Raw genomic sequence first — 27,744 nt, 5'->3', positions numbered from 1 at the left:
TCCCAGTGGGAGAGGAGACCTCATTCTGATCAGTCAAGTCCCTCATACCAAAGTTCTATTAGAGATGATCTGTGACAGGACGACAATTTTAGGACTTCCAGCTTTCATCTTCTCTCCACAAAGCAAAATCAATTGATGAAACCAAAAATGAAGGTAGAGGTCAGGAAGGGGAAACCTAGCTCTGGCAGCAATTCAAAACACTAAGAGAATGGGGGCGAAAAAGGAGGCTGATGGCCAAGGAGAGAAAAGACACCAGGATGGGTGGGGAGAGAACACAGGAGAGGAAGGCTCAGCCATGGGTAAGTGATGCTGGCAAACAGCAGATGTACACAAGGCTTCATTTTCTCTTCTTGTGCCGGGACACTCGCTCTACCTCCAGGTACTGTAGCCCAAGCAGCATTCCAAAGACAGAGAAACCTTAAATACACAATCAAATATTTGGCATGAACATGGTAATTATCATACCTTTTGTCATTTCATTCCTCCCCTCCCACATTTAGACCCCAACTTAGAGGGAGATGAACTATCCTTCAGTGAGGGGGAGTAAGGTAGCTGCTTTATACTTACTTGCCACCATCAATGGGGCCAGGACTCCAACCGTTGGAGCAGCTGTCTCGAATACAAACACCTCAGTGAGAAAGTGTCCCAAAGCAAGGAAGAAGGTCCACAGTGTGATGTGGTAGAGACTGCAGATGAGCAGAGAGTAAGAATATGAAGTTATTGTTTTGTGGGGTGCAGAATATCTAACTCAGCAGCAAAGAATCCAGTGGCCAACAACGTATAAAAACATTCGATGGGAACAGATGATTCTGGTAAGAGAAAACATATGCTTCCCTAGTTCTTAGGAGAGTTCTAGAAACAAGCTGAATTCTGCGTTGGCTTTCTGGAGACACCATCACTTCCTCAGGCATAGCCCAAATCAATACAGCCAAAGAACGATAACGAAGGTTTCCATTTGCTAGATAAGCGGGATATCCAGGCAGGGGCGACTTTCCACGTGTCGGCAAGTGGATACAGATCCAGCGAAACAGAAGGGAAACAGAAGGCTAAGTCAGTGACTTGCAGAAGAGGTGCACACATGCTGTGAGAGTTCACCTTGGGGAAATCATGATGAAGAAGGTCATTTGTGAGATAGGCTTTGAAGGACAGCTAGAACCTGCCCTGATGAAGACAGGGGCGTAAGATGGCATTTGTATGAAGCTTTAAGTTTTGCAAATCACCATTGCCCTCAGGGGCCCAGCCTTTACATGTTTTCTCATGTAATCCCCACAACAAACCCTGTAAGGTGAATTACGAAATTGGGGCGAGGGGCTAAGTGACTTTCTCAGATCACTAAGCTAGTCAGCATTTGAGGTGACTTCAAGTCCACTCCAACCACGGGCAGATGGATAATAGTTTGGGGACTAAAAAGGGCTGAAAGAAGGAACTTTGGAATTTACTTATAGAAAAGATCACTTGTGATGGCAAAGAAAATGCTGCGGGGAGAAGGATTAGTAAAAGAAAAGAAATGGCTAAAGGTTCACTGTATTTATTCTAAGAGCAAAGAAAAAAATCTACCCTTATATATAATAGGACTATTTCATCTTGTATAGCATTTTTAATATTGTTTTATTTTAAAAAATAGCTCTGAGAGTTACATTTAAGTATTACATTATTTTACATATAAGAAACTGAGGCAGGCATGGCCAATCACTAGCTTAACAACTTGCATCTAGTTAGTGGGAGAGCTAGGACTGGAAGGAACTTGAATGGGGTCCTGGGCTCTAGCCACTGAACAAGCTGCCTTCAAAGTCATACATCAGTTATCCTTTGCCCACCTCCTCAAGGGCTGCCTCTGGCCACGGCACAAGCAGCTAGCATATGACGCACACATTCAGGAAACAACCCATCTTTCATCTTGACAGAGGGGTGATTCTTTGGCAGGTGTCATGCTTAAGGATATAGGAGTAAAATGGCATCATTTCCAGTTCAAAATATTATAATGAGCCTGCAGAATCCATAGTGAGAACAGCCTCTTTCCAAATCCCTCAGAGCCAGACTCTCTCAGTTCAGTTCACTTTGGTGTCCTAGCCACTAGTCCCAGGGACCTGGAATGAAATTCTAAAAGGAGTATAGAAAAGCTGAAGTCTTAAGAAGCCTGGTTTTTCAAGGCCTCTCATCCACAGATGCGCCTCTCAAAAAATGCCTGGGATTTTGTTTCCTTAATGAGTGCTACAGAGAAGAAAGCTTTGAGCGCCCTCCAGTGGTTCAAAACAGGGTAAAACTAAGGATGTTAAATAGGAGAGCTTTTCAAATTAAAATTTGGTCCTTAGACACTTTGAGGTTTGAAATATATTGATGGAACCAATAAATACTAGTCCAGTGGGTTAGGGTAAATGAGAGTCAGGAAAGTTTCAGAGGAAAATAAGCCTAAATACAAATATTGACCTCTATACATCGATCTGGGGCAGCTAGTGGTGCAGTGAATAAAGCACTGGGCCTGAAGTCAGAAATATCTTAATTCAAATCTGACCTCAGACTAGCTGTCCCGGGCAAGTCACTTAACCCCAATTTGCTTCAGTTCCTTATCTGTAAAATGGGTACCCATTGGGAGAAGGCAGTGGCACAACAGTCCAGTATCTCTGCCAAGAAAACTCCGTGGACAAGTCAGGCACAGCTGAATTCCTGAACAACAACATGCATAGCTCTAAAACCGTAATACTTTAGATAGGAAAATATTGCTATCACTGAAATTCTTTCAAAGACTTTTCAACTCCCTAACCTCATTCATATTCTGCAAAATACTGCTTTTGAAATGCTGGTGTACAAGATTAAATTACTCTCTGATTTTGAACCAGTTTGAAGCGATGAAGTTTTCTGCTGTAAAAACAGAATTAGCTATAGAATGCTCACATATTAAAAATATACAGATCTCCTAGTATACAAGCGACGCATTAGATAGAAAAGTCAGGACCTCTAGATTTACTTCTAATGACTCATTACATAATTCTGAGTGCCCTGGCTTTAAGAAGAGGATTGTGACACCTAACTTCTTCTGCTTTCTAAGGGTAGAGTTAAGTGTATATAAGGAGATCTCTTCTAGGTAACACTGGAGACAATGTTAAAAAAAAAATGGGCACCACTAGGACAGCAACACATTACACTGTTGGCTCAACAGTATCTTAAGACCTTAAAGACATCATTAAATCACTTGAGGGTCTCAGGCCCTAAGGCAGCAGAAGTGATTAACTTTGTTATCAATATGAATTGAATGTAATTATGATTAAGAAACTGGATGAGAATGGGGCTGTATGTTTCACCGGTGTCTGAATCCCAAAAGGATCCTGAACCCCCCCCTTCCTTTACTTACGTCTTGTTGTGGATATCGATGGCACAGAAGCAGCGAATCACTGACGAGAGCAGAGTCCAGATGCCAAAGGTCCGGGCTTGGAGGCCGTTCACTGTGTGATAGAGAAATGGCAGAAAGAAGCTCAGGAGAATGTCGAAAGGGTGTATTTCTACCAGGCTCCAAAAATCTGAACTGCAACCAAGGGGAACTCATGGGAGGTAGGGAGCTGGATTTGAAATTACTCTGGCTGGGCAGAGGAGAAGCTGTGATGTGTATAACATGGGGATTGTAAAGGACTTCTCCTTTTGGAGAAATGTGGAAAATGGGTCAGGTCTCTTGAAAGTGAGAGTTTCTGAGCTATAACATTTTCTATTGGTGGGCAAATAGGGCACCTGTCATAGAACTTCAACCAAAGCAATTAGATATTAAGTATCTGTTAGGAGCTAATCATGCTACGTATTAGATAGCGTGGGAAAGAAAAATATTTATGTAACTCATGAGACCTTTGTCAGTATTAGGGTAGTTGGAGGGAAAAAAAATTACATGTATGTATAGATAGATAGATAGATAGATAGATAGATAGATAGATAGATAGATAGACAGACAGAGGGCACAGGGTGAGTTGAAAATGAAGGGGTGATATCTGGAGAATAAAATTAAGGGATGAGAGAGGATTATACTAGGAGAAGAAGAAAGGGAGAGGTAGAACAGGGTAAATTATCTCACGAAAAAACAGAAAAGAAAAGGCTCTTACAGTGGAGGGGAAATGGGGGAAGGTGAGAGGGAATGAGTGAATCTTATTCTCATAGGATTTGGCTTAAGGAGGGAATAACATACACACTCAATTGGGTATGGAAATCTATCTTACCCTACAAGAAAATGGGGGGGGTAGTGGAAGGGGACAAGAGAGCAGGGAGATGATAGAGGAGAGGGCAGATTGGAAGAGGGGGTAATCAGAAGCAAACACTTCTGAGGAGGGACAGGGTCAAAAGAAAGAATAGAATAAATGAGGGGTGGAATAGGATTAAGGGAAATAGAGTTAGTTTTTCACAACATGACTACTATATTTTGCATAACTGCATATGTATAACCCATATTCAGTTGCTTGCCTTTTCAATGAGGGTGGGTGGAGAGGGAGGAAGGGAGAAAATTTGGAACCCAAAGTTTTAAAAACACATGTTTAAAAAAATGTTTTTGCATGCAACTGGGAAATAAGAAATATAGGAAATGGGGCACAGAAATCTATCCTGCCCTAAAGGAAAATAGAAGAAGGGGATAAGAGAAGGGGGGGAGACAGAAGGGAGAGCAGACTAGGGGAAGAGGTATTCAGAATGCATGCCATCTTGGGGTGGAGGGAGGGGCGAGATGGGGTAAAAATTTGGAACTCAAAATCTTGTGGAAGTGAATGTTGAAAACTAAAAATAAATAAATTTTTAAAAAAGAAAAAAAAATTAAATTACCCAGCCCTTCACAGAGTTCACAAATCTAGAAGACAGGTTATAATATAATATAATATAATATAATATAATATAATATAATATAATATAATATAATATAATATAATATAATATAACATAATATAATATTATATTATATATACATATATATGTATGTGTATATGTATATGTATAACTGATACACACAAAGATACTGATGTATAAGAAAGTCCAAATAAGTTTATACAAAGTTCATGGTCGTAGAGGGCAAGTAGGTAGGGAACAGAAAGATTGTTACTGTTTAGGGTATAGTACAGGGAAATCAAAGAACACTCCATGAAAGAAACAGCAGTTGGGTGAGGCAAAATTTCAACTAGCAGAGATGGGAAGGTGGTGGTAGAAAGGGCATGCCAGGTATATAGAACAACAAAAGCAAAGATACACAGGTAGGTCAACACAGCATATACATAAGGAATATCCATTTTGGCTACAGGGAAGTGGTACAAGAAGAATGAAAAGGTAGGGTGTGTGACAGATTGTAAGATTTGATTTGATTTGATTTTTGGCTAGGCAATGGGGTTAAGTGACTTGCCCAGGGTCACACAGCTAGTAAGTGTTATGTGTCTGAAGCCAGATTTGAACTCAGGTCCTCCTGACTACAAGGCTGGAGCTCTATCCACTGTGCCACCTAGCTGCCCCAGATCATAAGACTTTAAACAGAGAAATGACACATTAAGATTGTACATAAGGAGAACTAATCTAACAGCACTACAAAAGATGGATTGGAGGAGAGAGAGTGGAAGTAGGAAGACTGGTTAAAACACTATTGAAATAGTCCACAAAGAAAAAAAATCTTTGTATCAAAATACTGATAAGGGTTTAGTATCCAAAATATATAGAAAACTAACAGAAGTATTCAGGACAAAAAGTCAATCCCTAAAAGAAGTGTTTGGGACATATGAACAGACAATTCTCAAAAGAATAATCGCAAACTATTAACAACCATATCAAAGAATTCTCCAAATCACTAACAATTAGAGAAATAGAAATAGAAACCTCCAAAGTTGTACCTCACTCCCAGAAAACTGTCAAAGATGACAGGATATGGGAATAGTAGATATTGGAGAGAGTAAGGAAAGACAGGCATAGTAATGGATTCTTGGTCGAGCTGTGAATTCTGGAAGCAATTTGGAATTATGCAGATAAATGGCTAAAATACTCATAAATTCTGACTGAAAGATTCCACAGCTAGGTATATATCCTAAAAAAAATAATTGACAAAAGAAAGGCTCCACATGTGCTAGCATGTAACTGGAAACGAATTGTGTTGCATGAATTTAACAAACTATTTCTATGCTGTAAGAAATGATGAGTAAGATGAATATAAAGAAACATGGGAAAACTTACATGAACTGATGCAAAGTTAAGTAAGTAGCCAGAAAAACAATATACATAATGGCTACACCAATGTAAATAGAAAGAACAAAAACTATTCACAAAGATGAATGGTAGGAAATTATAAAGCATATATTTGACTCCAAAGAAGAAGAATCTCTCCCATGCTCCTGAGGGTTGGACATAGAGGAAAATCTACTTGATGGAAAAACAAAAGATACTAACAAAAATCTATTAACAAAATAAATGGCCAAAGAAAGTGGTAACAAAAGCCTATACTAGTGGGTTAAGGATACAGAATTTTAATTCAATATGGCGTACGAGGAAGAGAGAAACAAATAAATCCACTAGCTTAAGATTTTGAACAGTCTAGATAAGCATAGAGAGGTTTATCACCAGAAGGTTGGACACTGACACCAAAATCAGAGGTAATCTTAACTCTAATTATCTAGTTCCACTTTATGCTGTCCTCTACTTTCACATCCCTTTCCCCTTTGTCTCATTTTCACTTTTCTTCTTCCAAACATGGGTATTTTACCCACCCTTCACCAAAAGAGGAGACTCTGTTCCTACTCATAAACTGTTGAAAGATGCTGCAGGAAAATGCCCAACTGTGCTGATTAGTTCCACTACAAATTTGTCATCTAATCTCTACTGGTCTCTCACTGCTGTAAGACAATCCTTGTGCTCTTCCCTGATAGACTTCCTCTCACTTTCTATAGCACATATTCCAAACCTTCTCTTATCTCCTAAAATCACCTATACCACCACCAGCTCTACACCACCCTCTGCAGGAGGATGTTCCCATTTCCCTTCTTTCTCCCCCTTCCTTTTCTAGCTGCTAGAGCTTTCTCTTCTAAGATTACTTTCCACCTACTGTAGCTGTATCTAGTATGTAACAATTTATTGACATACTATTTCCAATGGTAGAACTGAAACACCTTGAAGGCAGGCTTTGTTTTTATCTTTATTTGTATACCCAGTGCTTAGATAGATATAGATAAGACATAGCACTTATTAAGTACTTACAGGGATACAAATACAAGAAAACAAGATGGTCCCTGTTTGGAGAAGATATTGACAAGGGGGAAAAGCTATTAGTAAGAAGTCCAGAGAGTAAGTTGAACAAGAAAAGAAGTGAGCATGGCCGTGGTTCCTCATGAACTCACCAATCAGAAGAGTTTATCCCAAGACCTTACTCAGCATAGTATCTACCAAATACTAGGTGATTAATATATGCCCCTTGACAGATGGATTGATTGTCCTAGTTTAGCGATGATTTAGTTTCATACTTTACTGAGAAAACTGAAGCCATCCACTATATGACCTCTCTTCTCCCCAATTTTATACCCAACTCCCTTCAACATCATCTTTTCCTCCTTTGCCTCAGTCTTAGAGAAAAATGGTGGTTCTACTTGCCAAAGCCAGCCCTTCTACCTGTATCCTTGATCCCATCCCCCAACTAGGATGTTTGCCCCTTTGTTTACCCTCTCTCCTAATCTCAATCTCTCTTTAGTAATCATTCCTTATTCCCTGCATGCTACAATTATTCCCAGATTTCCTTGTCTTTAAAAAACCTTTACCTGATCCAGCTAAAACTAAGCTAACAACCTGTAGCTCTCCTTCCTTTTTTTGTTTAAAAACCAAAATGAAAACTATATGACCAGGCACTACTAATGCAGAATGCTTTATATGTTTTTAAGATCATCAAGATAAAATAGAACTACTCTCAGGCCTTCTGTTTAATTAGACTCCTCTATTGATCTGATGATGAATAGAGTTCAGTCAATCCTCAACTTTCTTGGAGGCAACAGTCTCAGAAAATTGGGATGAAAGTAAAAAACTTGAATGTTGATACACTGAGCCTATGGGAAATAGGGGGTTAGGTTCCCATGACCACCCCAAACTGTAATCTTTTGCTAGAGATTGCTGAAAAGAAATTTTTTTGCATAAAATTCTTTATAGCAAAACATTAATTCTGATAACATGCACTTTTCCTAACACAGTAACCATGAAATAATCCATAAAATATAATAGGTAACATACTGAGAAAACCAAATGTTGATTTTGTATTTTTCATTTGATTCCACCCTGTAGTTGATTCTATTCTGTAACTCTATTCTGTATTTTACATAACAACCCAAGCCTTTTTTTTCTGTCTCTGAGTGAAAAAGCTCATGAGTTCAAAAGTTCAGTCTTCCTCTCTCAACTTAAATGCCAAAGTTTAGTTTTCACTATTGATCACTTTTAATTAAAGAAAAACACTGAGTTAAGTTTGGAGATTTGATGTTCTCATAAAACTAATTCAAAGGGAATTATCTCAACACTGACTGCAAAACACTTTATGCCAAGGAAACTTCTTATTCCTCATAACTTCAGCTCCTGAAAGACTCCAGAACATCTATTTGCTACAAGTCTACTTGGTTCCATATTTGCCTATCCTTGTCCAATTAAAAAGAGGTCTTATTATCTCACTCAAAGGACCTAATGAGTCTGCTATCCCTGATCCATTCTAACCTTAGAATGCAGGTGGGTCCCATAAAATCATTCAAGCATTCCCCTAAGAAAGAGAGGGGTAGTTACTGGCTCCATATGAGCATTAGCCCATTTTTCTTAAGGTAAACATGTTGTCTTCACCCCCACAATGCTGCCAACCATATAACAAATTGTGTTACTTCTTCACCTACCCTGTTCTGTTTTTTGTTCTATGTGTATAAAAAGGTACTGTGCCTCCTCCTCAGGGTCTTTTGACCTAACTGAGGTAGCCATTTGACATACTTTATTAATAAGTCCACACCCTGCTAATAAACTCTTATCCTGCTTGGAGAAAACATGACTCAGTTTTGTTGAATTTTGTTGAATTTTACTCATGACAATGCAAAACATTTTTCCCCACTGGTAGTTCCCCAAAATTCTATTGCCTTAATAATAATAAAAACAACAACAACAACATTTCAGACAATATTCACTTTTCATAACACACGAAATCTACAGCACCATAAATTTTGTGGTTGTTGTTCAGTCGTTTTTTCAGTCATGTCCGACTCTTCATGACCCCATTTGGAGTTTCTTGGCAAAGATATTGGAGTGGTTTTGCCATTTCCTTCTCCAGCTCATACTGTTAGCAAATAAAATCCTCAAAAAATAAACATTTTTAAGCCTGAATTTTACCTTCCACTATGTCAGATAGCAGTATGAGGACATTGTACTAGGTATCATACTGCTTAAATCTCTCTACCTAGGCTGCCTCTGAAAACCAAGGTTGCTGGTTACTTTAGTCGCTGCTGTTGGAGGACACCGAGACAAGAGTGGGTGGTCTCGATATCACCTCTGATATTCTGTCCTTCACAGCTGGTAGATGGCGTTGGAGATCACGCTTGAAACAATCCATCAGCAACATGTGCTTTGTGTGCTGGTTGAGAGCCTTAAGAGTCTCAGAGTATGGGAGCATAGCATAAGTGAGTTGACATTTAACCCTGAGGTTGCTATGGGTGGTATTGCTTTGGTGTCTCTAGCCAGCCTGCTCAGTTAGGCCAACAGCCATACCACTGAGGGCTCAGAGCTCGCAGGACTTGACCTATGCTTTGGGGGCATCACTGCAACACAAAACTCTGAATTTTAAAGGCAAACAATGAAAATATGCAACAAATGCATAGGAAGCTCTTTACAATGGTAGGATAAACAAGAACCGTGAAGCACTTAGTAGCATACCAGCTGCTTCACAAAGTTGCCCACATCAAGTTCTCATTTTTTTTTTTCTCTACTGTGCATAGCTTGCCCGATGCAATCCTGTGCTAAAGTTAGACAGGCAAATGTTGAGGACTGACTGTCTATATCATATCCCCATACTACAGTTCATTCTTGTTTCATTCCTTTTGATTACACATTCATGTTTACCTTTTTATGTTTCTCTTGACTCCTGTTTTGTTGTTTTTTTTCCTTCAAAGTTTCTACTCAGCTCTTTTCATCAGGAAGCTTAGAAGTCCTCTTTCATTTAAGATCCATTTTTTCCCTCTGAGGGTTACATTCAGTTTTACTGGGCTAAATTATTTTTGGCTGTAAGGCTGTATCTTTTGTCTTCTGGAATACAGTATTCTAAGGCCTCTGCTCCTTTTTATGGTCGCTGCTAAATCTTGCATGATCCTGATTGCGTCTCTTTGGTAAATGAATTCTTCCATCTTGGTTGCTTGTATTTTTTTCTTTGAACAGGGAATTTTGAATTTTAGCTATGATATTCCTGGAAGTTTTCGTTTTGGGGTTTCAGGAGGTGATTGGTGGATTCTATTTCTACTTTACCATCTGGTTCTTTTTTATATTTGATTTTTTTCTCAATTACATGTAAACAAAAAATTTTAACATTTAAAAAAATTGAGTTCCATATTCTCTCACTCCTTTTTCCCTTTCCCTCTTCTCTCCTTCAGTAATCAAAACATTAGGTATACTTTACACATGTGCAATCAGGCAAAACATTCCCATATTGGCCATGTTGCAAAAGAAAATGCAGAAAAAATTAAAAGTATGCTTCAATCTATATTCGGACTCTGTCAGTTCTTTCTCTAGATATAGACAGCATTTTTTTTTTATCACAAATCCTTTGGAATTGTTTCAAATCATTGTATCGCTGAGAACAGCTAAGTCATTCACAGTTGATCATTGTACAATATTGCTGTTACTGGGTACAATATTCTTCTGGTTCTGATCATTTTACTTTGCATCAGTTCATGTATGCCTTTCCAGGTTTTTCTGAAAGCACCCTACTCATCATTTCTTAGAGCACAATAGTGTTCCACCACAATCATATGCCACAACTTATTCAGCCATTCCTTGATTAGTGGCCATCACCCTTCAATTTCCAATTCTTTGCTATCACAAAAATAGCTGCTATAAATATTTTTGTATGTATACATCCTTTTTCTTTGATTTCTTTGGGGTACAGACCCAGTAGTGCTATTTTGCTGAGTCAAAGGGTGTGCATAGTTTCATAGCCATTTGGGCATAGTTTCCAATTGCTGTCCAAAATGGTTGGTCAGTTCACAATTCCACTAAGGATATTTTTCCATATCCTTGCCAACATTTGTCATTTTCCTTTTCTGTCATGTTAGTTAATATCATAGGTATAAGATTGTTTTAATTATCATTTCTCTTATCAATAGTGATTTAAAGCATTTTTTTCATATGACCATAGATAACTTTTGATTTTTTCTTCTAAAAACTGCCTATATATAAATATATATATATATATATATATATATATATATATATATATATATATGTATATAGCCTTTGACCACTTGTCAATTTGGGTTCTCTTTGAGAAATGAGGCCTTTATCAAAGAAACTTGCTATAAACTCTGCCCCCCCCCAGTTTCTTGCTTTCCTTCTAATGTTGGCAGAATTGGTTTTGTGTAAAACCTTTTTAAGTTGATGAAATCAAAATTATCCATTTTACATCCTGTAATGCTCTCTTTCTCTTATTTGATCATAAGTTCTTCCCTTATCCATAAATCTGACAGGTAAAATATTCCATGTTCCCCCAATTTGCTTATACCATCCTTTATGTCTAAATCTTATACATATTTTGACCTTATTTTGATATATAATGTGAGATGTTGGTCTATATCTAGTTTCTGCTAAACTGTTTTCCAGTTTTCCCAGCAGTTTTTGTCAAATAGTGATTTCTTGCTCCCCAACCTTGGATTTTTGGGTTTGCCCAACATTATATTACTATGGCCATTTACTACTATGTATTGTGTGCCTAACCTATTCCTGAGCTATCACTCTATTTCTTAACCAGTACCAGATTATTTGATGATTATCAATTTGTAATATAGTTTGAGATCTGCTTGTGCTAAGTCACCTTCCTTCACATTTTTTTTTCACTGATTCACTTGATATTCTTCACCTTTTGTTCTTCCAGGTGAATTTTGTTATTATTTTTTCTAGCTCTATAATTTTTTTGGTAGTTTGATTGGTATGGCACTGAATAAATAAATTACATAAAATTGTCATTTTCATTATATTGGCTCAGCCTATCTATGAATGATTAATATTTCTCCAATTGTTTAAATTTGACATTATTTGTGTGAAAAGTGTTTTGTAATTGTGTTCATATAGTTCCTGGGTTTATCTTGGCAGGTAGACTCCCAAGTGTTTTATATTGCCTGCAGTTATTTTAAACGGAATTTCTCTATCTCTTCCTGTTGGGCTTTGTTTTACCCTCCGGTTCTAAGAGAGCTGGGCAATTTGCTTTTATGATGTCTTGAAGTATGAGATCTAGGATTTTTTTGGTCTTGGCTTTCAGGTATTCTGATGATTCCTTTCTTCTTCTTCTTCTTCTTCTTCTCCTTCTCCTTCTCCTTCTTCTTCTTCGTAAAGCAATTGGGATTAAGTGACTTGCCCAGAGTCACATAGCTAGTGAATGTTATATGTCTGAGGCTGCATTTGAACTCAGGTCCTCCTGACTCCAGGGCCGGTGCTCTATCCACTGAGCCACCTAGCTACCCCTATTCTGGTGATTCTTAAATTATCTTTCCTTCATTTGTTTAGGTCACTTGTTTTTCTATGAGATACTTTACATTTTCTTTTATTTTTTCTCCCTAGGCTTTTGACTTTAATATTTCTTGTCTCATTGTATCATTAGCTTCTATTTGGCAAATTCTTATATTCAGGGAACTTTTTCTTGGTTAAGCTTTTGTGCCTCCTGTGCCAAGCTGTTAATTTTCTTTCCAAATCATTCTTCCATAGCTCTCTTTTCTTTCTCCATTGTTCTCTAAAGTATACTAATTTGGTTTTTTGAATCATTTTTAGTTCTTAAAAAAAACTTGCTTCGTCTCTTAAAGGATTCTGGTTGGATTTGTGGATAAGCTATGCTCTTCTTTGAGGCTTTGTTTGTAGATGTTTTGAAGGCATTTTCTTCTGGATTTGTGTCTCTGTCTTGATTGTCCCTGTCACCATAAGAATTCTTTGTGACAGGATTCTTTTTCACTTACTCATTCTTCCACACTACTTTCTGATTTCAGAGTTTATGTGAGGACCAAGTTTGCACACTTCTGAGGAGAATGTCTGGGTGGAACTTTGGTCCTTATGAGTCCTTCTGCTGCTTTCCTGGGGTATCGAGTGTTATTTTTATCCTGGAATGACAGGGGTAGCTCAGGTGGAAGACCTGAAAGTTTTCAAGGGCTCCCAAAGCAGTCAGATCTAGGGAAAAGTCTGATTGCTCTAACCCCTACCTCACTGCCCTGAGCTCTGCAAGTTCTTGACTTGGGCTCAGGTCTTGCCCCTGGGTCAAAGTTCCAGTAGACTGCTGCTCGACTTAGTCATTATCATCCAGCTGGAAATCTCTGCAGGTTCACAGTAACCAAAGGCTACCCTTTGTTCTAAAATTTCTGCCCTGGTTATTCACTCTAGGCTTCAGACTATACTGGAGGCTGGAACTGAGACTCCTCTTCTAAGGCAGAGCCACCCAGCTGTTGTTTGCTTCTGAACTTGCTCCTTGATCAATACATGGCTTAGGTCCCACAACCACATCTCACCCTGGAACACCTCTAAGTGCAGGTCCCCTCCTCAGTCCATCATGGATCTGTGACCTGGAACTGGGTAGTGAAGGACACAGCTTCTACTTGGATCTGTTCTCTGACCCTGCATAAGGTTGGGCTCCCCCAGTATGGTGATGAGATTTCTTCCTGCCCTAGTGCACAGCCTTGGTTTACTTCCAGTTCCTTTGTGCTGAAATGCCCTGCGTAGCTTGCCCCTGGCCAGTCCCTATCTCCACTGTCCAAAAACCTCTGTGTCTCCTGATGCTAGCTTGAGCTTGAAATATAACTCACTATGATTTCTTTTTCTTGGACTTTCCAATCAAGATTTGGTCTACCACCTCACATCTATCAGAGATGACAAATGCTAGAGGGGATGTGGGGAAATAGGTGCACTAATGCACTGCTGGCAGAGTTGTGAATTGGTCCAAACATTCTGAAGAACAAATTGGAACCATGCCTAAAGGACTTTAAAACTGTGATCTAGCAATACTACCACCAGGTCTGGACACCACAGAGATCAAAGAAAAAGGAAAGGGGCCCTACATACATAAAAATATTTTTGGCAGCTCTTTTTGTGACGGCAAAGAACTGGATATCAAGGGGATGCCCATCAACTGAGGAATGGCTGAACAAGTTGTGGTATATGATTGTGATGGAATACTATTGAGGTGTAAGAAATAACGAATGGGATGGTTTCAGAAAAATCTAGGAAGGTTTACATGAACTGATTAAAAATGAAATGAACAGAACCAGAACACTATACATAGTAACAGCAATATTGTAACAATGACCAACTGTGAAAGACTTGGCTACTCTGATAGACACGATGATCAAAGACAATTCAGAAGGACTCATGATGATGAAAAATGTTATGCACCTCCAAAGAGAGAACTGAGGAATTCTGAGTGCAAAATGAAGTATAATTTTCTCACTTTATTTTTTTGTCCCCACCCCCTCCTTTTTTTTGCAACATGGTTAATATGGAAATATGCTTTGCATTTCACATCATATTCCTTGCTTTCTTGGTGGAGGAGGGGTTGGAGGGAGAGAATTTGGAACTCAAAATTTTTTTAAAATGCCAAAAAATAAATTTTGGGGGGTTAGGCAATGGGATTAAGTGATTTGCTCAGGGTCACATAGCTAGGACGTGTTATCTGTCTGAGGCTGGATTTGAACTCAGGTCCTCCTGAATCCAGGTCCAGTACTCTGTCCACTGCACCACCTAGCTGCCCCTAAAAATACATTTTTAAAAAAGATTCGGTCTGGTGCATTTTCTAGATATTTGTGGAGGAGTTGTGTTGAGGACAACTTGACTATACTTCTTCTTGCTACTCCATCTTGCCGTGAGTATAATAGATTTATGTTAATTCCCTAGATATTTTGGATATCAGACTTGCTAAAATCAATAATATTTCATTCATATGTCCCCCTCTGCTCTTTCTTTCCCCATTTTGTCTTCGTTTTATTTGTGCAAAAGATTTTTAATGCCATATAGTCAAAACTATCTCCTTTTTATCATCTGCCTCATCTTTTAAGAAATCTACCCCTATACTACTAAGAAAACAATGAAGATAGAAAGAACAAAAAAGTCAGAAACTGGATACTATATAATTAAAATGACCAAGCTTAGCTACAAACTAAAAATGAGAAAATGTACTTTATACCTTCCTTTGCAGAGGTTAGGGGACTTTGTGTTGAACACTGTATAGACTGTCAGACCTGTTGGAAATGTTAGTTAGTTTTACTCAATTGTTTTTTCTCTCTTTCTTTTTTAATTATTGTTACAAGGAATATCTCTTTGTGAAGGAGATGGGGGAGAAGCATATTGGGAAATGAAGACAAAGTAAAAAACCCTAAAATATCAATAAAACCCAAAAATTATCAATAAAAATTTTAAAAAATATCTTACAGTGATCAGAAAAATAATAATTCCAAGTTTCAAGTATATCTTGGATCTGCCTCCTTGAACACAGGCTTCTTCAGGACAATAAGTATTTCACATTATATTTTGGTCTTTGTTTTTGCTAGGGCCTAGCCCAGCACCGTGCAAGTAGCAGATGCTTAGTAAGTATTTGTTAACTTGAAGGGAAAAAAAAACTCCTATAATTATCCTTTTAGCTCTATCTGTGAAGAGTACCCAATGCTCTTATGCTCTCCTAATTTTCAAAATGTTATAAACTTTTATATTCAGGTAATATGTAAAATTACAGTTTTTAGATCTAAAATATTAATTTTAACTGTTGATATTTTAAATATGAGATCTTTGTCCCATACAAAGTTAATATAATATTGAAAAAACAGAAACACATTCACATTAACAGTCACACTCAAGGTAAAATCAGAAGACAAATTAGTTGAAGCTAGATGGAAAGACAGCTCATAGGTTCTCATCAGAGAGGAAAAATAAAGGAGTGAATCAAAAGTCTCTTTTTGGACATGTTGAATTTGAAATGTAAGTGGGATTTCCAGATGAACTATACTTTAGGCATCTGGGATGCACATCTGAAAATAGAAAGGTCAGGAGTGAAAGATATATCTTAGGGAATCATCATAGAGTTAACTCTTTTCTTTGAGAGAAAAGAGTGTCTTAGATAGAACCTTTGGGAATGGCAACATTAAGGAAATAGAGATAAGAGCCTACAGAAGAGGCCAGGATAGAGAGAGAACAGAGAAGGGGGAAAACCTATATGGTATAAAATACATCAAGGCAACTGTCACATTAATCCTATCTCATTCTTTCTATCCCTGGAACTCATTCTAGGTCTGGCATCATCATGAAGCTTAGGACTAGAATAGGCTTAGGAATTTCATTAAACCCGGAGCTGTTCCTAGAGATCTTGTCTAGTACCTGAGAACATATAGGAATTAAGACCAGGCCTGTTTCAAGATGGTCTCAAGAAAGATTCCAGAAACTCTAGAAGGAAGCACATGCTCATAGCTGGCCTTCATAAGAGATAAATTTATGGGTTCCTTACTGAATCTGTACCTCTATCCTCTGAGGTAAGCCTAAATGAAATTAGCTTCCAATAGCTAGGGGAGAGATAGGTTGTGCACAAAGTTATGTTCATTCAAGTATGAGTCTTATCAACTTGTGGTATACTCTAACACTGCACTTTGGGCAAGGTAATTGAGAACCCTAGTGGGAATCAAAGAATCTCTTGTGTACCCTCATAAAGTGCTGCATAAGATGGTTGGCTTTTCTATCTCACTTTTGGCATTGCCTCTATGATAAATGTATCACTTGTTTCATGTAGGTTGGCCTGGTTTCATGACAAGGGGCAGGGCAGGTTGTTCTTAGGATCATCATTAATTTGGATTTCTTGCCAAAAGACCTATAAAAGGCCTAGTTTATGGCGACTTGGTATGAAATTCCCAATGCCCTGTGGAATGCCTTTCTGACTTAGCATGGCCTATTGCTATAGTAAACGTCGGGCCAGAAGAAGCAGCCTTTTACATGTATTACTGTATTGTGTCCTTTGTTATTAATGAAGTCATTTTTATTGCATTTTATGGACCATGAGTATCTCATTGTATTCTTAACTCCATCCTGAATCATTAGACTGTACTAAGTTAGACCTATTCCAGAATATTTGGCAGAGGTTGTTTGCAATGAACTCATGGTTCAAGTCATTGTTAAAGTGGGGCAAGGACAGTGGAAAAGAAACAGTCTCAGGTAACTGGAATGTCAGATGCAAGATTCTGGTATCCTGTGGCCACAGGGGCTGTTAGGGGTATAGGGGGAGTCAAGTCAGTAGAATAAAGAGGAAGCTCCCAATCACTCTGTAGGGTTAGCTTGATGGATGCTTAAGGAGCCTGAAAGGGAAAATAAAAATATAGCAGAATCAATTATCCCTTGGCTCTTATTAATGGCTTTAGAAAAGCTGGATCACTTGCTTTGAATGACGTTATGAATGTTACTAGATCCATAAGCTGCTCTTTTTCCTTAAAGGTATAGACGCCAAAGATCATAAAAGCTCATCCAACTCTGCCCCAATGCACAAGGACAGTTTTCTTTCTTTCCTTTCTCTTTTTCTTTTTTTTTTTCAGGCAAAGACAAGATTTATTAAAGATCCACTATACTGGCCAGACTCTTAAGGAATCTGAGCATTTGTGTCACTAACGCAAGTGGGCCGGATTTTAAGAATCTGAGACGACAGTTTACTTTCATTATTATATCTTACAGAGGATTTGCTTGTGCAAATTCACCTGAACTGGTTACAGACCCTGGATGGGGCGGATTGCTTTTTTCCTTTTTTAAGGTGGCCAAAATGGGTAGTTCTGTATACTTGGTCCCACAAAGACTAATTTCCTTTGAAACCCATTCTCCAGTGGCGGACAGCAAGAGAGGAGATTACTTTTTTTTTCCAAAGAGTTGCTTTTCATGGACTAGATTTATGTCCTCTCTTCATATATCCTCCACTCCTTATGAACCAACTATTTTAGATACAATTAGATTCTGCTGACTATACCAAATATTCCGGGCCAGGCCTAATTCAGGCCAGTCCAACAATTCAGGTTTCAGCTCAAAATGCAGAGACTCTCAGGGTTCATAAAATTTTATAAAAATGACTTTACTAATGACAAAGGATAAAACAGATAAAGTAGCTCAGTCTATATAAATAGGTGCTACTCCTACCATAGTTTCCAAAATACAGGTCATAATTAAGTTTCATCTGTGAAAAGACTGGGCATATATCACCACTATGGAAGCGAAGTTACTTTCCTAGTGTCCCATGTCACAAGAGGCTGACAAATGGAAAAGCTATTATTGCTATGTAACCAGTGTGCCTTGGATTCCGAAATCCAGGAGTTACACATTCCTAAATCAAAGAGGCCTCACATCTAAGTCTCTCCCTACCCCCATGATGTCTCACTCTGTGAGGAGCTGAAAATGTTATTAAGACATTAATTAAGCTGTTAGTTTGAGGGGACCACACTCCCTCAATTAAAAACTAGAAGCCATACTCCAGTCAATTTCACTTGCTATAACAGTAAGACAGAAAAAAGTAATTTTTCTAGGTAGTGTAAATACTAGATTAATATACGCCACTAATTCTAATCAGATTATGCATCAGCTGACATTTGTAGGGGATTGTCCAGAGTATTCCTAAGAAGAGCAAATTAACATAATCTAGTTGGGAGATGACAGATGAGAGAATAAAATTTGTTTAGCAATGCCACAAATTCTATTTCAATTGAATCCCCCTTCTTTCTTATTTACTGTTAAGAGCTAATGGGGACCACCTCACCATTTCTGGTCAGTCTGAGGCTTCTTATGGTTTACTGCCCTTGGCAACAGCTAAAAGGCTCCTTTTTCTCTCTCAGATTTGTGGTCCAGTTAATTATTACTAAAAATAAGAGCTAGCATTTATTGAATGCTTTAAGGTTTGCAAAGCACTTTACAAATATTATTTCATTTGATCCTCACAACACTGTGACATAAATGCTCTAATTATCCCTATTGTACACAGAAGGAAACTGAAGTAGACAGTGGTCAAGTGACTTGCCCAGGTTCATGAAGCTAGTAAGTGCCTGTTAAGGTCTTTCTGACTCCAATTCCAGTGTTCTATCCACTTTGCCACCTAAATAGGAACGACTTTTCCATCTATGGGCAACCTATAGATGCTTACAGTTTTGTTGAAGATGTATTGCCTCTGGCAACTGTCTGAGGGTTCTTCTCCTTTCTATTAGAGATACTTAAGGCTAGGTCTTTTCTAGCTTCTCTGTATTGCTCTCAAATGGGATTAGAAAAACTGGTTTGCCCTTATATGGGAATTCTTGGAATAGCTAAGGGCAAGGCAAATGGTCTGTCCAGGAAATTATATCACTGGAGCCATGGTTAAAGTATTATAAAGCCTGAAAAATTTGGCATGGATTGGCTGGTAATTGAGGGATAGTAAATATACACTTGGGATTATAAACTCTTTTGGTAAAACTTTTTTAAAAAGGCCAATCCCACTCATTTCTCCAGATAACTTTTCTCCTGCATATTTTGTACTGGCTTTGTTTAAATTCAGGCACAGCCTATACCAGTTCATTCTCCTCTCAGATGTTACAGACAATAGGATGAAATTTCTGTCTAGGTTAGCTATAAAAATGACACAGAATTGTCACATTTATAGCTAGGAGATTTTTGCTGAAGCCAAAGCCATCTTAATTCTCTATGCTAGCTCTATATAGTACATATCACATCAGAGAAATAAGAAATCTTACAGCATTCAAGACAGTGAGGCTCTGGAAAAAGGAATGACTATCTCTAACTTCCCCCACAGGAAACAAGATTCTTCTAGGGGATCTAGTCAAGGGATGGCAATTTGAATTTTTTCCCCTGGAGAACTGGCCCTGATTTTGCTGTGACCATAGGTTACATAGCAATAGCATAGATTCTCCATTAGTATCATAGGGAAAACCCAATGAGCCACTGCCTTTTGATTTCATAAAAAGTTATAAGATCCTAAGAAAAGCTATTAAAAATGATATAAGAAATGAGAGCAACATTTCACTGGGATCTCACAAGGGAAAGAGGTGCATTTGTTGTTAATACTGTTGAGTCATTTCAGTCATGTCTGACTCTCCGTGACCCCATTTGGGATTTTCTTAGCAGAGATACTGGAATGTTTGCCATTTCCTTCTCCAGCTCATTTCACAAATCAGGAAACTGAGGGAGATAGGGTGAAGTTACTTACCCAGGGTGACAGTGCTAGTAAGTCTCCAAGGGCAGATTTTAACTAACTAAGATGAGTCTTCCTGACTTCAGGCCAGGCACTCTATCCACTGTGTCACCTAACTGCCTAAAGAGGTGCCAATCTGCTGCTATAGCCACATTTGGTCCTATTCAGCTTTCTATCCAGGGTTCTCTCTGGAGAAAGAGATCTCATTGCCACACATTTCTGGTCACAGCCAATGTGTAGATTTGTTTTGTTTGACTATGTTTATTGATTACAAGGGAGGTTTTTTGTTTTTTAATCTTTTGGAAGGTGACTATTAGGTGAGGCTGTAATGACAATGAAGTAGAAAAAAAAACTAAGAGCATCAGTAAAGCATTTAAAAAGCATACTGAAGAGGGGGCAGCTAGATGGCACAGTGGATAGAGCACTGGCCCTGGAGTCAGGAGGACCTGAGTTCAAATCCGGCCTCAGACACACGATATTCACTAGCTGCGTGACCTTGGGCAAGTCACTTAACCCCGTTGCCTGGCCAAAAATAAATAAATAAAAACAAACAAAAAGCATACAGAAGAGAAGGAAGTTCAGAGGGAAAGACAGACAAGTAGGAAACCTTATGAGCCAAAATTTTAAAAAACCCTAGCTATACATAATGGAAGTTTCATGTATAATTTTCTTTTTTTATTCTTTGACTATGTAAATGTTCATATTCACTAGTTTGTCAAGTTCAAAATGACCAAAAAAATTAAAAACTATTAAAAAACTGAACTTATTGAGCACTGGACCATCATCATCCCCCATTCCTGGAGAGAATATGATCTCCAGGATACCTACCAAGGTCTGGCTTGCCGGTGTACAGCTTTTCATAGAGGAAGGTGTGGTCTCGGAAGCTCTGCAGTGTGTTCCCCATGGCTATAATGGACACTATAACCAACCAGCTGCGTAGCACGTTCAAGAAGCGGCTCATTTCTCACTTCAGCACTAGGGGGGCTTCTCTGTCAGGAGCTATACTAGGGACAAAGATTAGGGTGTCAAGATGACAAGACAACATGGAATCAGTTATTGGGGAATGAATTCAGCCCTAGCCAGTTAGTTACTTTCTTGATTCTTACCAGTAAAGAGGATTTCTCTTCAAATGTTTTATATTTGGGAAAAAACCCATAAGGTGTTAAGTAGGGCTTGTACTTTGGCTCCTGGTTATTCTATGAATGTCTACATAGGAGCTGCTAATTTTTCTACTCTCCCTTGAGAACCAGGCATGGGAGTGGCTAGACAGAACCTATTAATACTTTTCAACAACAATGTAACAGGTAACACCTAGAAATTTATCCCAAAATAGAAGGCTTATGCCTGTCTATTCTTAGGTTAGGTTATCATGCAGCAGCTCAAGACAGAAAACCTAAAGCAAGCCTGCTAGAAATGAAAAAGAGGTGGGAGTTCTATCACTCAGCTGCTTCAGTTCTTTGAGGATGACTACATCCCTAAGCTAGTACTGAAGGGGTAGTTACCTTCAGCTTTCCACACACTGAAGAGACCAGAGATTAGCTGGCCAGTGGAAATGGAAGAGGGGAAAGGCTTTTGTTCTCCTCTGGATCCTGATATGAATTCCAATATAATCATTGAATCATAGACCCCTATAGTTCATTGATTCTAACCTCTTGCCCCATGCAGATATCTCTACAACAACCCTGACAAGCAGATGGTGACACTCTAGAGAAAAGGGCTTTGGGATCATCAGTCTAGAGCTGCAAGGGAGCTTAAAGGTCATTTTATCTAACCTCCTCCTTTCACACAATGAACAAAGAGAAGCATAGAGAGGCTCAGTGCCTTGCCCAAGGTCAAGATCTGAGGCTAGAACTTATATCTTCTGATGCTAAATCATTCTTTTCACTGCAAACCTCATGCTTCTGCTAAGTGCTACCCTGTAGCTTCTGTGATCACAGGTGTCTATGACAGAACTAACTTTAGGGCATGAAGGACAGATGGGTTAACTTAAAAGTAGGGACAATCCTTCCATTTTTGGAGAAGTAAACCTTTCAAACTGTATTCATACATTCCAGATCAATGCTGTCCTTCCCAGTGTTCTTTTACACACTTATCTGTGCTCACCCACAGTGTCACCTTTATAGCTTATTATCCTTACGGCTGTTATCACAAAACCAGAAGTCTCCTTAATGTTTATCCTAAAAACTAGGGCTCAATAATTTCTTAAGTCCTTACTGCCATGGACTAAGCAATGTCCAAAGGAACATACTACTGGTAGTTTTAAAATAAGGAAAAGTGGAGATGAGAAAAGGGTACATAGCATATTTTATGAAAACTGGTCTCATTTCAGTCATACCAGCATGCCAATCATTGAGAAAAATACTTTACTTTTTATACACACACCCCGTATGCGTTTGTTCTTTAATTTTCCTGTTATTTTCACATTTATTATCTCATTGGTTTTTGCAATAACTGAGGTACGCCGAACAGCTATTATCCCCATTTTACAGATGTGGAAATGGAGGCTCAGAGAGATTAACTGACTTGCCTAAAGTCACATAGCTTGTGAGTAGAATTCATTATATCTGAAACTCGACACAGGTTTTCTGATCTCTAATCTAGTGCTTTCCCCACCATATTCTGCAGCTTCTCTGTAGACAGGCAGACTACTATAGGTACTCATGGGTCCAGGGCCTTCTTCTATATGAAGCTGTTCTAACTCTACTTTCTCTTGGCTTGAACTGCCTTCCTATATTCTTGTTCCAAGCTGATTCCAAGTGGGTAAAAGTTTCCCATAATCTCAATCACACAGACTCCTTGTTTTATTGGTTACAGTACAATCCTCTATCAAACTTTTTTTGTTGTTGTTGATGCTTATATCTACCTACCTAGTCTATTGCTTATTGTGAAGTCTTTTAGTAAATCCCCTTACTACTGCTGAATACTGCTAGGGGAAGTCACAAAACAAAACTATGTTGAGTGCACTACAAATTCACATTATATAATTTCAACTGGGGCCTCACTGCTGAATGGCAATCCTTTTAGCCTTTTGTGGATTGATTATTACACTCATTGCAGTTGGTATTCCGAAACTTATCCTTTTCCCCAAAGCTCTCAACATTACCCCTACAATCCTTGCTAAGCAGATGAACTCACTTTGTTAAAAAAAAAAAAGTGGGGGAGCCCCCATGAGGTCCTTTTTCTTCCCTAGTCCATACCTCAAAAACCTTCTATAACTTCACATATCCTTTGCTCCAGTCAGGATGAGGTGACCCTTCTACTTGGTAGCCTAACTGCTCTGCTTGTGCCTTGATCCCACTCATCTGGGAAGATAACTTCAATTATTCCCCCATCACTCTCATATTTAACTTCTCCCCATTTATTGCCTCTTTCCCTGCTGCCTACAAATATAATCAGGCCTCCTTCATTCTTAAAAAAATATTTTACCTGTTTCTACTGTACCCTCAAGCTACTGCACTATTTCTCTTCCTTTGATATAATTTATATACTAGTTTATATATCTATAAATTTCTAGTGAGAGAATACTGACTGCTTCAACTTCTTCACTGTCCATTTACTTCTTGGTACTTTGAAATCTGACTCCCATCCAAAGCACTCTACTGAAACTGCACAGAACTTTTTTTTTTACCAGACTCCCACCTTTTGATATTCTTTCCTCCCTCGGCTTTCATGATACTACTCTTCTCTATCTCTCTTTCCCCCCATCTCAATGCTACTTCTCAGTCTCCTTTGCTGGATCACTATCCATTTTCTATCCCTTAGTGTGAGTACACTCCAAGGCTCCATCCTGAATATTCTTTTCCTCTATCTTCTCTCTCTTAATGGCCTTCCCTACTTGCCAGAGTGTCTATTTATTTATCACCTCTAGGCATATGACTCATACATACACATCCAGTCCTAATGTTTCTCCTAGACTGTCTTGTCATCTCCTAGATGCCCTTTAGTATTCAAACTCAGCAGGTCCAAAACAGAATATATTTTTTCACATACCTCTCTCTCCCAGCTCTCTACTCCTGTAAACTTTCCTATTTCTGTTGAGGATACCACCATCCTTCAAGTCATCCAGTCATCAAGGTTTGTAATTTCACAGTCATTTAACATATATATATATGTATATATATATGTATGTATGTATGTACATGTATATATATATTTAAAAATTATTTCCTTAAATATTTCCAAATTGCATGTGAAAAAATTTAATTTTTTAAAAAAAATTTGAGTTCCTAATTCTCTCAGTCTCTCTTGCCCCTCCCCTACTCCTTGAGAAAGCAAGCAATATATTAACTATACATACTTCATAGTCATTTTTGACCCTGCCCTTTTACTATTATATCTGACCAGTTGCTGAGACCTCAATTCTACCTGCACCACCTCCCCTTCTCTTTGCTGTCATATCACTTCAGAAATTCATCTTTCCTAGATTATGGCAAAGGCCTCTGAACTGATGTCCCACCTGTAGTTTCTCCTTTCTCAAGTGTGACTTTCATATAGTTGCCAAAATAATCTTACCAAGACAAAGGTGTGACCATGATATTCCTATGCTCAAAAACCTTTCATGACTCTCTGTAGCCTTTAGGATAAAACACATGCCTTAATCTGGCATTGAAGGTCCTCTAAAATGTGTTTCAAATATACCTCTTCATCTTTATTTCACATTTTTTCCATTTACTCAATTTATGTTCCAGCCAAATAGACTAGTTGAATTTAGGAAAAGTTAGTCATTTGCCACCTCTATGTATGCACACAAGTTATCTGCCATGCCTCAAAAGCACTCTCTTTTCATCTCCACTTTTCTAAATTTTTCTTTCTTCAAGATTCAGCAGTTACTACCAATTCCATTAAGTATTTCCTGATTCCAACTTCAGCTTTGATTACTCCCTCTCTCCTCCAATTTTTCTAGAGAACAGTCTCATCTGTTTCTTTTCCCCCTTCACTTCTTACCTTGAATTATACTTATCTGCATACATCTTGTATTCCCCTAGTAGAATGTAAGCTCCTTCAGGGCAGGGACTATTTGTTATTTTCTTTGTATTCTTAGCATCTAGTGTATTAAACAATGTAGATATTTGATAAATGCTTGCTGAATCGGATTAGGTAAGCTCTATCCAAGTCAGCAGAACATTTCAGAAGTCTTAAATACAGGGCATTATCTCAGGGGTTATCATGGCACTTAGAGCTAGAAGGAACCCCAGAAATCAGGTAATCCAGGGGTTACTAAAAGGTATGCTATGAAATCCCTGGTCCCTGTTCCTAGCTACAGTTTTTGCTGTTTGCTTTTTCCTAGCATGGTATGGGCAAGATCACCATACCAGCTCTAACCCTGGGAGGTACAAAGCTGCTATCTCCACAGTGACTCCTGGGGAATTAAAGAAGAGGATAAAGGGGGAGAGGGAAAGGGAAGGAGAGACAGAAGAACCCCAAAGTCCATTGGTCTGGAAACGCTGCTGCTCAGGAACCCTTCTTTGTTGCAAATTTAAGATATTTAGTGCCCTGAGATTCCTTATGGCAAATAATAATACTGTGATATGATCAAAAAGAATTTGAGAACCACTGATTTAATACTAAACACACATTTTATAGATGTAGAAATTGAGCCCAGGGAAGTTAGAGGCTTCTCTAATGTCACACAGGCACTGATTTTAATAGTTAGAGAGGGAATCATAGGGCTGGAAGAGACCTTTCTTGTCAATAATTTAAGATTTCCTTATTTCATGGATGTGGGCACTCCCTCCAACGAATGAAAACGATATCCCTTCTAAAACCCAGGAGACAGTCCTTGAGAGTTGCTGTGGCTGAAAAATCCATCATCCTGTGGTCAACCTGGTTGTTAGTGTCTTTAGCTATGCTGGTCCTTAGATGAAAGATATATAATGTCTATCACCTGGTCCATACTTGAAGCTTTTCCAGCTTGGTAGGACCTGTCAAAGATGCAATCTGTTGCCATAGACTTCAAGAACACAAGATGTCCTTCACATCACAATGAGGCATCAGAAGAAAACTGAAGTGGAATGCCCCTGTTTGGTAATATTTTAATGAAGTTTCTCTACCTGTGAAATAGACATCGATACTCAAGTTGAAGAATCTAAGGTTATATCTTATAAAACTATACTTTAAAAAAAAACCCCAAAAACAAACCAGCCACCAACTTTCAATTGAGTGATCCTGGGTAACAATTTAAATCAAATCAACTTGATTTAACTAAAATGCAACCCGGGGAAAATTCTTTTATGATATTTGGATGTGGAGTTCTCCAGTTGGAGTCTCAGATTGAAAGCCTTTGTGTTAGTTAACCAAGGTAATAATAAAAGGTAAAGTCTGCAAGAGCCCATGCAGGTACCCCAAATAACATGAATCTCTAAAGGAAAAGGAAGGAGGAGATAGACCTCAAGTACTACCTTCTACATGAAAGTTGTCCAGCTCCCCTCCAATGGATACCTTTTTCCCTTAAACTATCTTGCATTTATATATCTTTATGTATATACTTATGTATACATGTATATACATACGTGTCTCATTGACAGTAGGGACTGTTTCCATTGTGTCTTTATATCCTTAGTGCCTAGCACACAGCTAGATAGCTTCCTTCTTTAAGTACCTTTCGGCTCTAAATCTACAATCCTATGATCGTCCTTTAGGGTATGTTTGGAGCATCCTACTTTATCAGGAGTTTGACTGCAAAGGAAGATCCTGTTAGCTGAAAAACAATTTAGAAAGCTGGGAAGGTGGGGGGGAAAGAACCCAATAAAGTAAAGAGGAGGGGAAAAGCGAGAGGAGTGAGGTGAAAGGAGAGGGGGAGCGAGAGGAGCAAAGTGTGCGGGGGGAGCAAGACGGAGGTGGGGAGCGAAAGGAGTCAGGTGAAGGAGGGGGAGAAGAGCCACAAAGTGGGGGAGGAAGAAGACCCCCAAAAAGGTGGGGAGTCGGGGGGTGGGGGAAGAAAAACCACAGAAAGGCGGTGAGAGTGGGGAGTAGAAAACCAGACATCCACCTGCTCTTCCCCACTGCCAAACCCTCTGCTCCATCCTTTGACCAAAGAGCCTCCTGGAGGGCGCCACATCCTTTCTCAGATGCTGCTCTGACCCCTTCTTCAACACCCCCTCCCCACCCCGTCTCCCCAGTCCTTCCCTCCCTCATCTCTCATCCTCTCCTTAGCCCTTCCCCCTTGACCTCTCGCAACCTCATCCCTACCTCTCCCCCTTCACTAGCGCCTCGGTCAGATTTCTCCCCCACCTCCGGACGTCTCCTCCCTCCCAGGACCCGCATTCCCCATACCTGACAAACGGAGCCTGGAGCACCAGCGCAACCCTCAATTTTACATCTATACCCGTGTACACCTGAGACCCTTTCGTGGACCCGCCCACCTCTCGAATCAGATCTCG

The 27,744-nt window shown here is 38.9% G+C and overlaps 1 protein-coding gene across 4 annotated transcripts; it reads right to left on the bottom strand.

Annotated features, from left to right (window-relative positions):
• Window positions 1-238: 238 nt before the first annotated feature.
• Window positions 239-27,744, bottom strand: ERG28 (ergosterol biosynthesis 28 homolog). 4 transcript variants are annotated; one of them, XM_020986251.2, is made up of 6 exons: window positions 27,638-27,736; window positions 26,250-26,415; window positions 21,194-21,369; window positions 3,350-3,440; window positions 568-686; window positions 239-417 (listed from the first exon to the last, which is right to left on the bottom strand). In XM_020986251.2, the coding sequence occupies exons 3-6, from the start codon at window positions 21,324-21,326 to the stop codon at window positions 338-340; spliced, it is 423 nt and encodes a 140-aa protein (XP_020841910.1). In that variant the 5' UTR covers window positions 21,327-21,369; window positions 26,250-26,415; window positions 27,638-27,736; the 3' UTR covers window positions 239-337. The 4 variants fall into 4 exon arrangements, with proteins under 4 accessions (XP_020841910.1, XP_020841911.1, XP_020841908.1 ...); XM_020986252.2 differs by having other exon boundaries at window positions 21,194-21,364; XM_020986249.2 differs by lacking the exon at window positions 26,250-26,415 and having other exon boundaries at window positions 27,638-27,744.

This window comes from Phascolarctos cinereus, unplaced genomic scaffold (assembly GCF_003287225.1).
Source record: "Phascolarctos cinereus isolate Bilbo 61053 unplaced genomic scaffold, phaCin_HiC Scaffold_3;HRSCAF=262, whole genome shotgun sequence".
In the NCBI taxonomy this organism is placed as follows: domain Eukaryota; kingdom Metazoa; phylum Chordata; class Mammalia; order Diprotodontia; family Phascolarctidae; genus Phascolarctos; species Phascolarctos cinereus.
Note: the sequence above shows the minus strand (reverse complement) of the source record. Positions and strands in the feature narration are given on the sequence as shown.

What these genes read in the sequence shown, in the direction of transcription:
- ERG28 (XM_020986249.2), bottom strand. Translation starts at nt 21,326, where the DNA reads ATGAGCCGCTTCTTGAACGTGCTACGCAGCTGGTTGGTTATAGTGTCC. An exon ending in CACCGGCAAGCCAGACCTTG is followed by an intron (nt 3,441 to 21,193) that starts GTAGGTATCCTG and finishes TCTATCACACAG; the next exon opens with TGAACGGCCTCCAAGCCCGG. An exon ending in ATCGATATCCACAACAAGAC is followed by an intron (nt 687 to 3,349) that starts GTAAGTAAAGGA and finishes GCTCATCTGCAG; the next exon opens with TCTCTACCACATCACACTGT.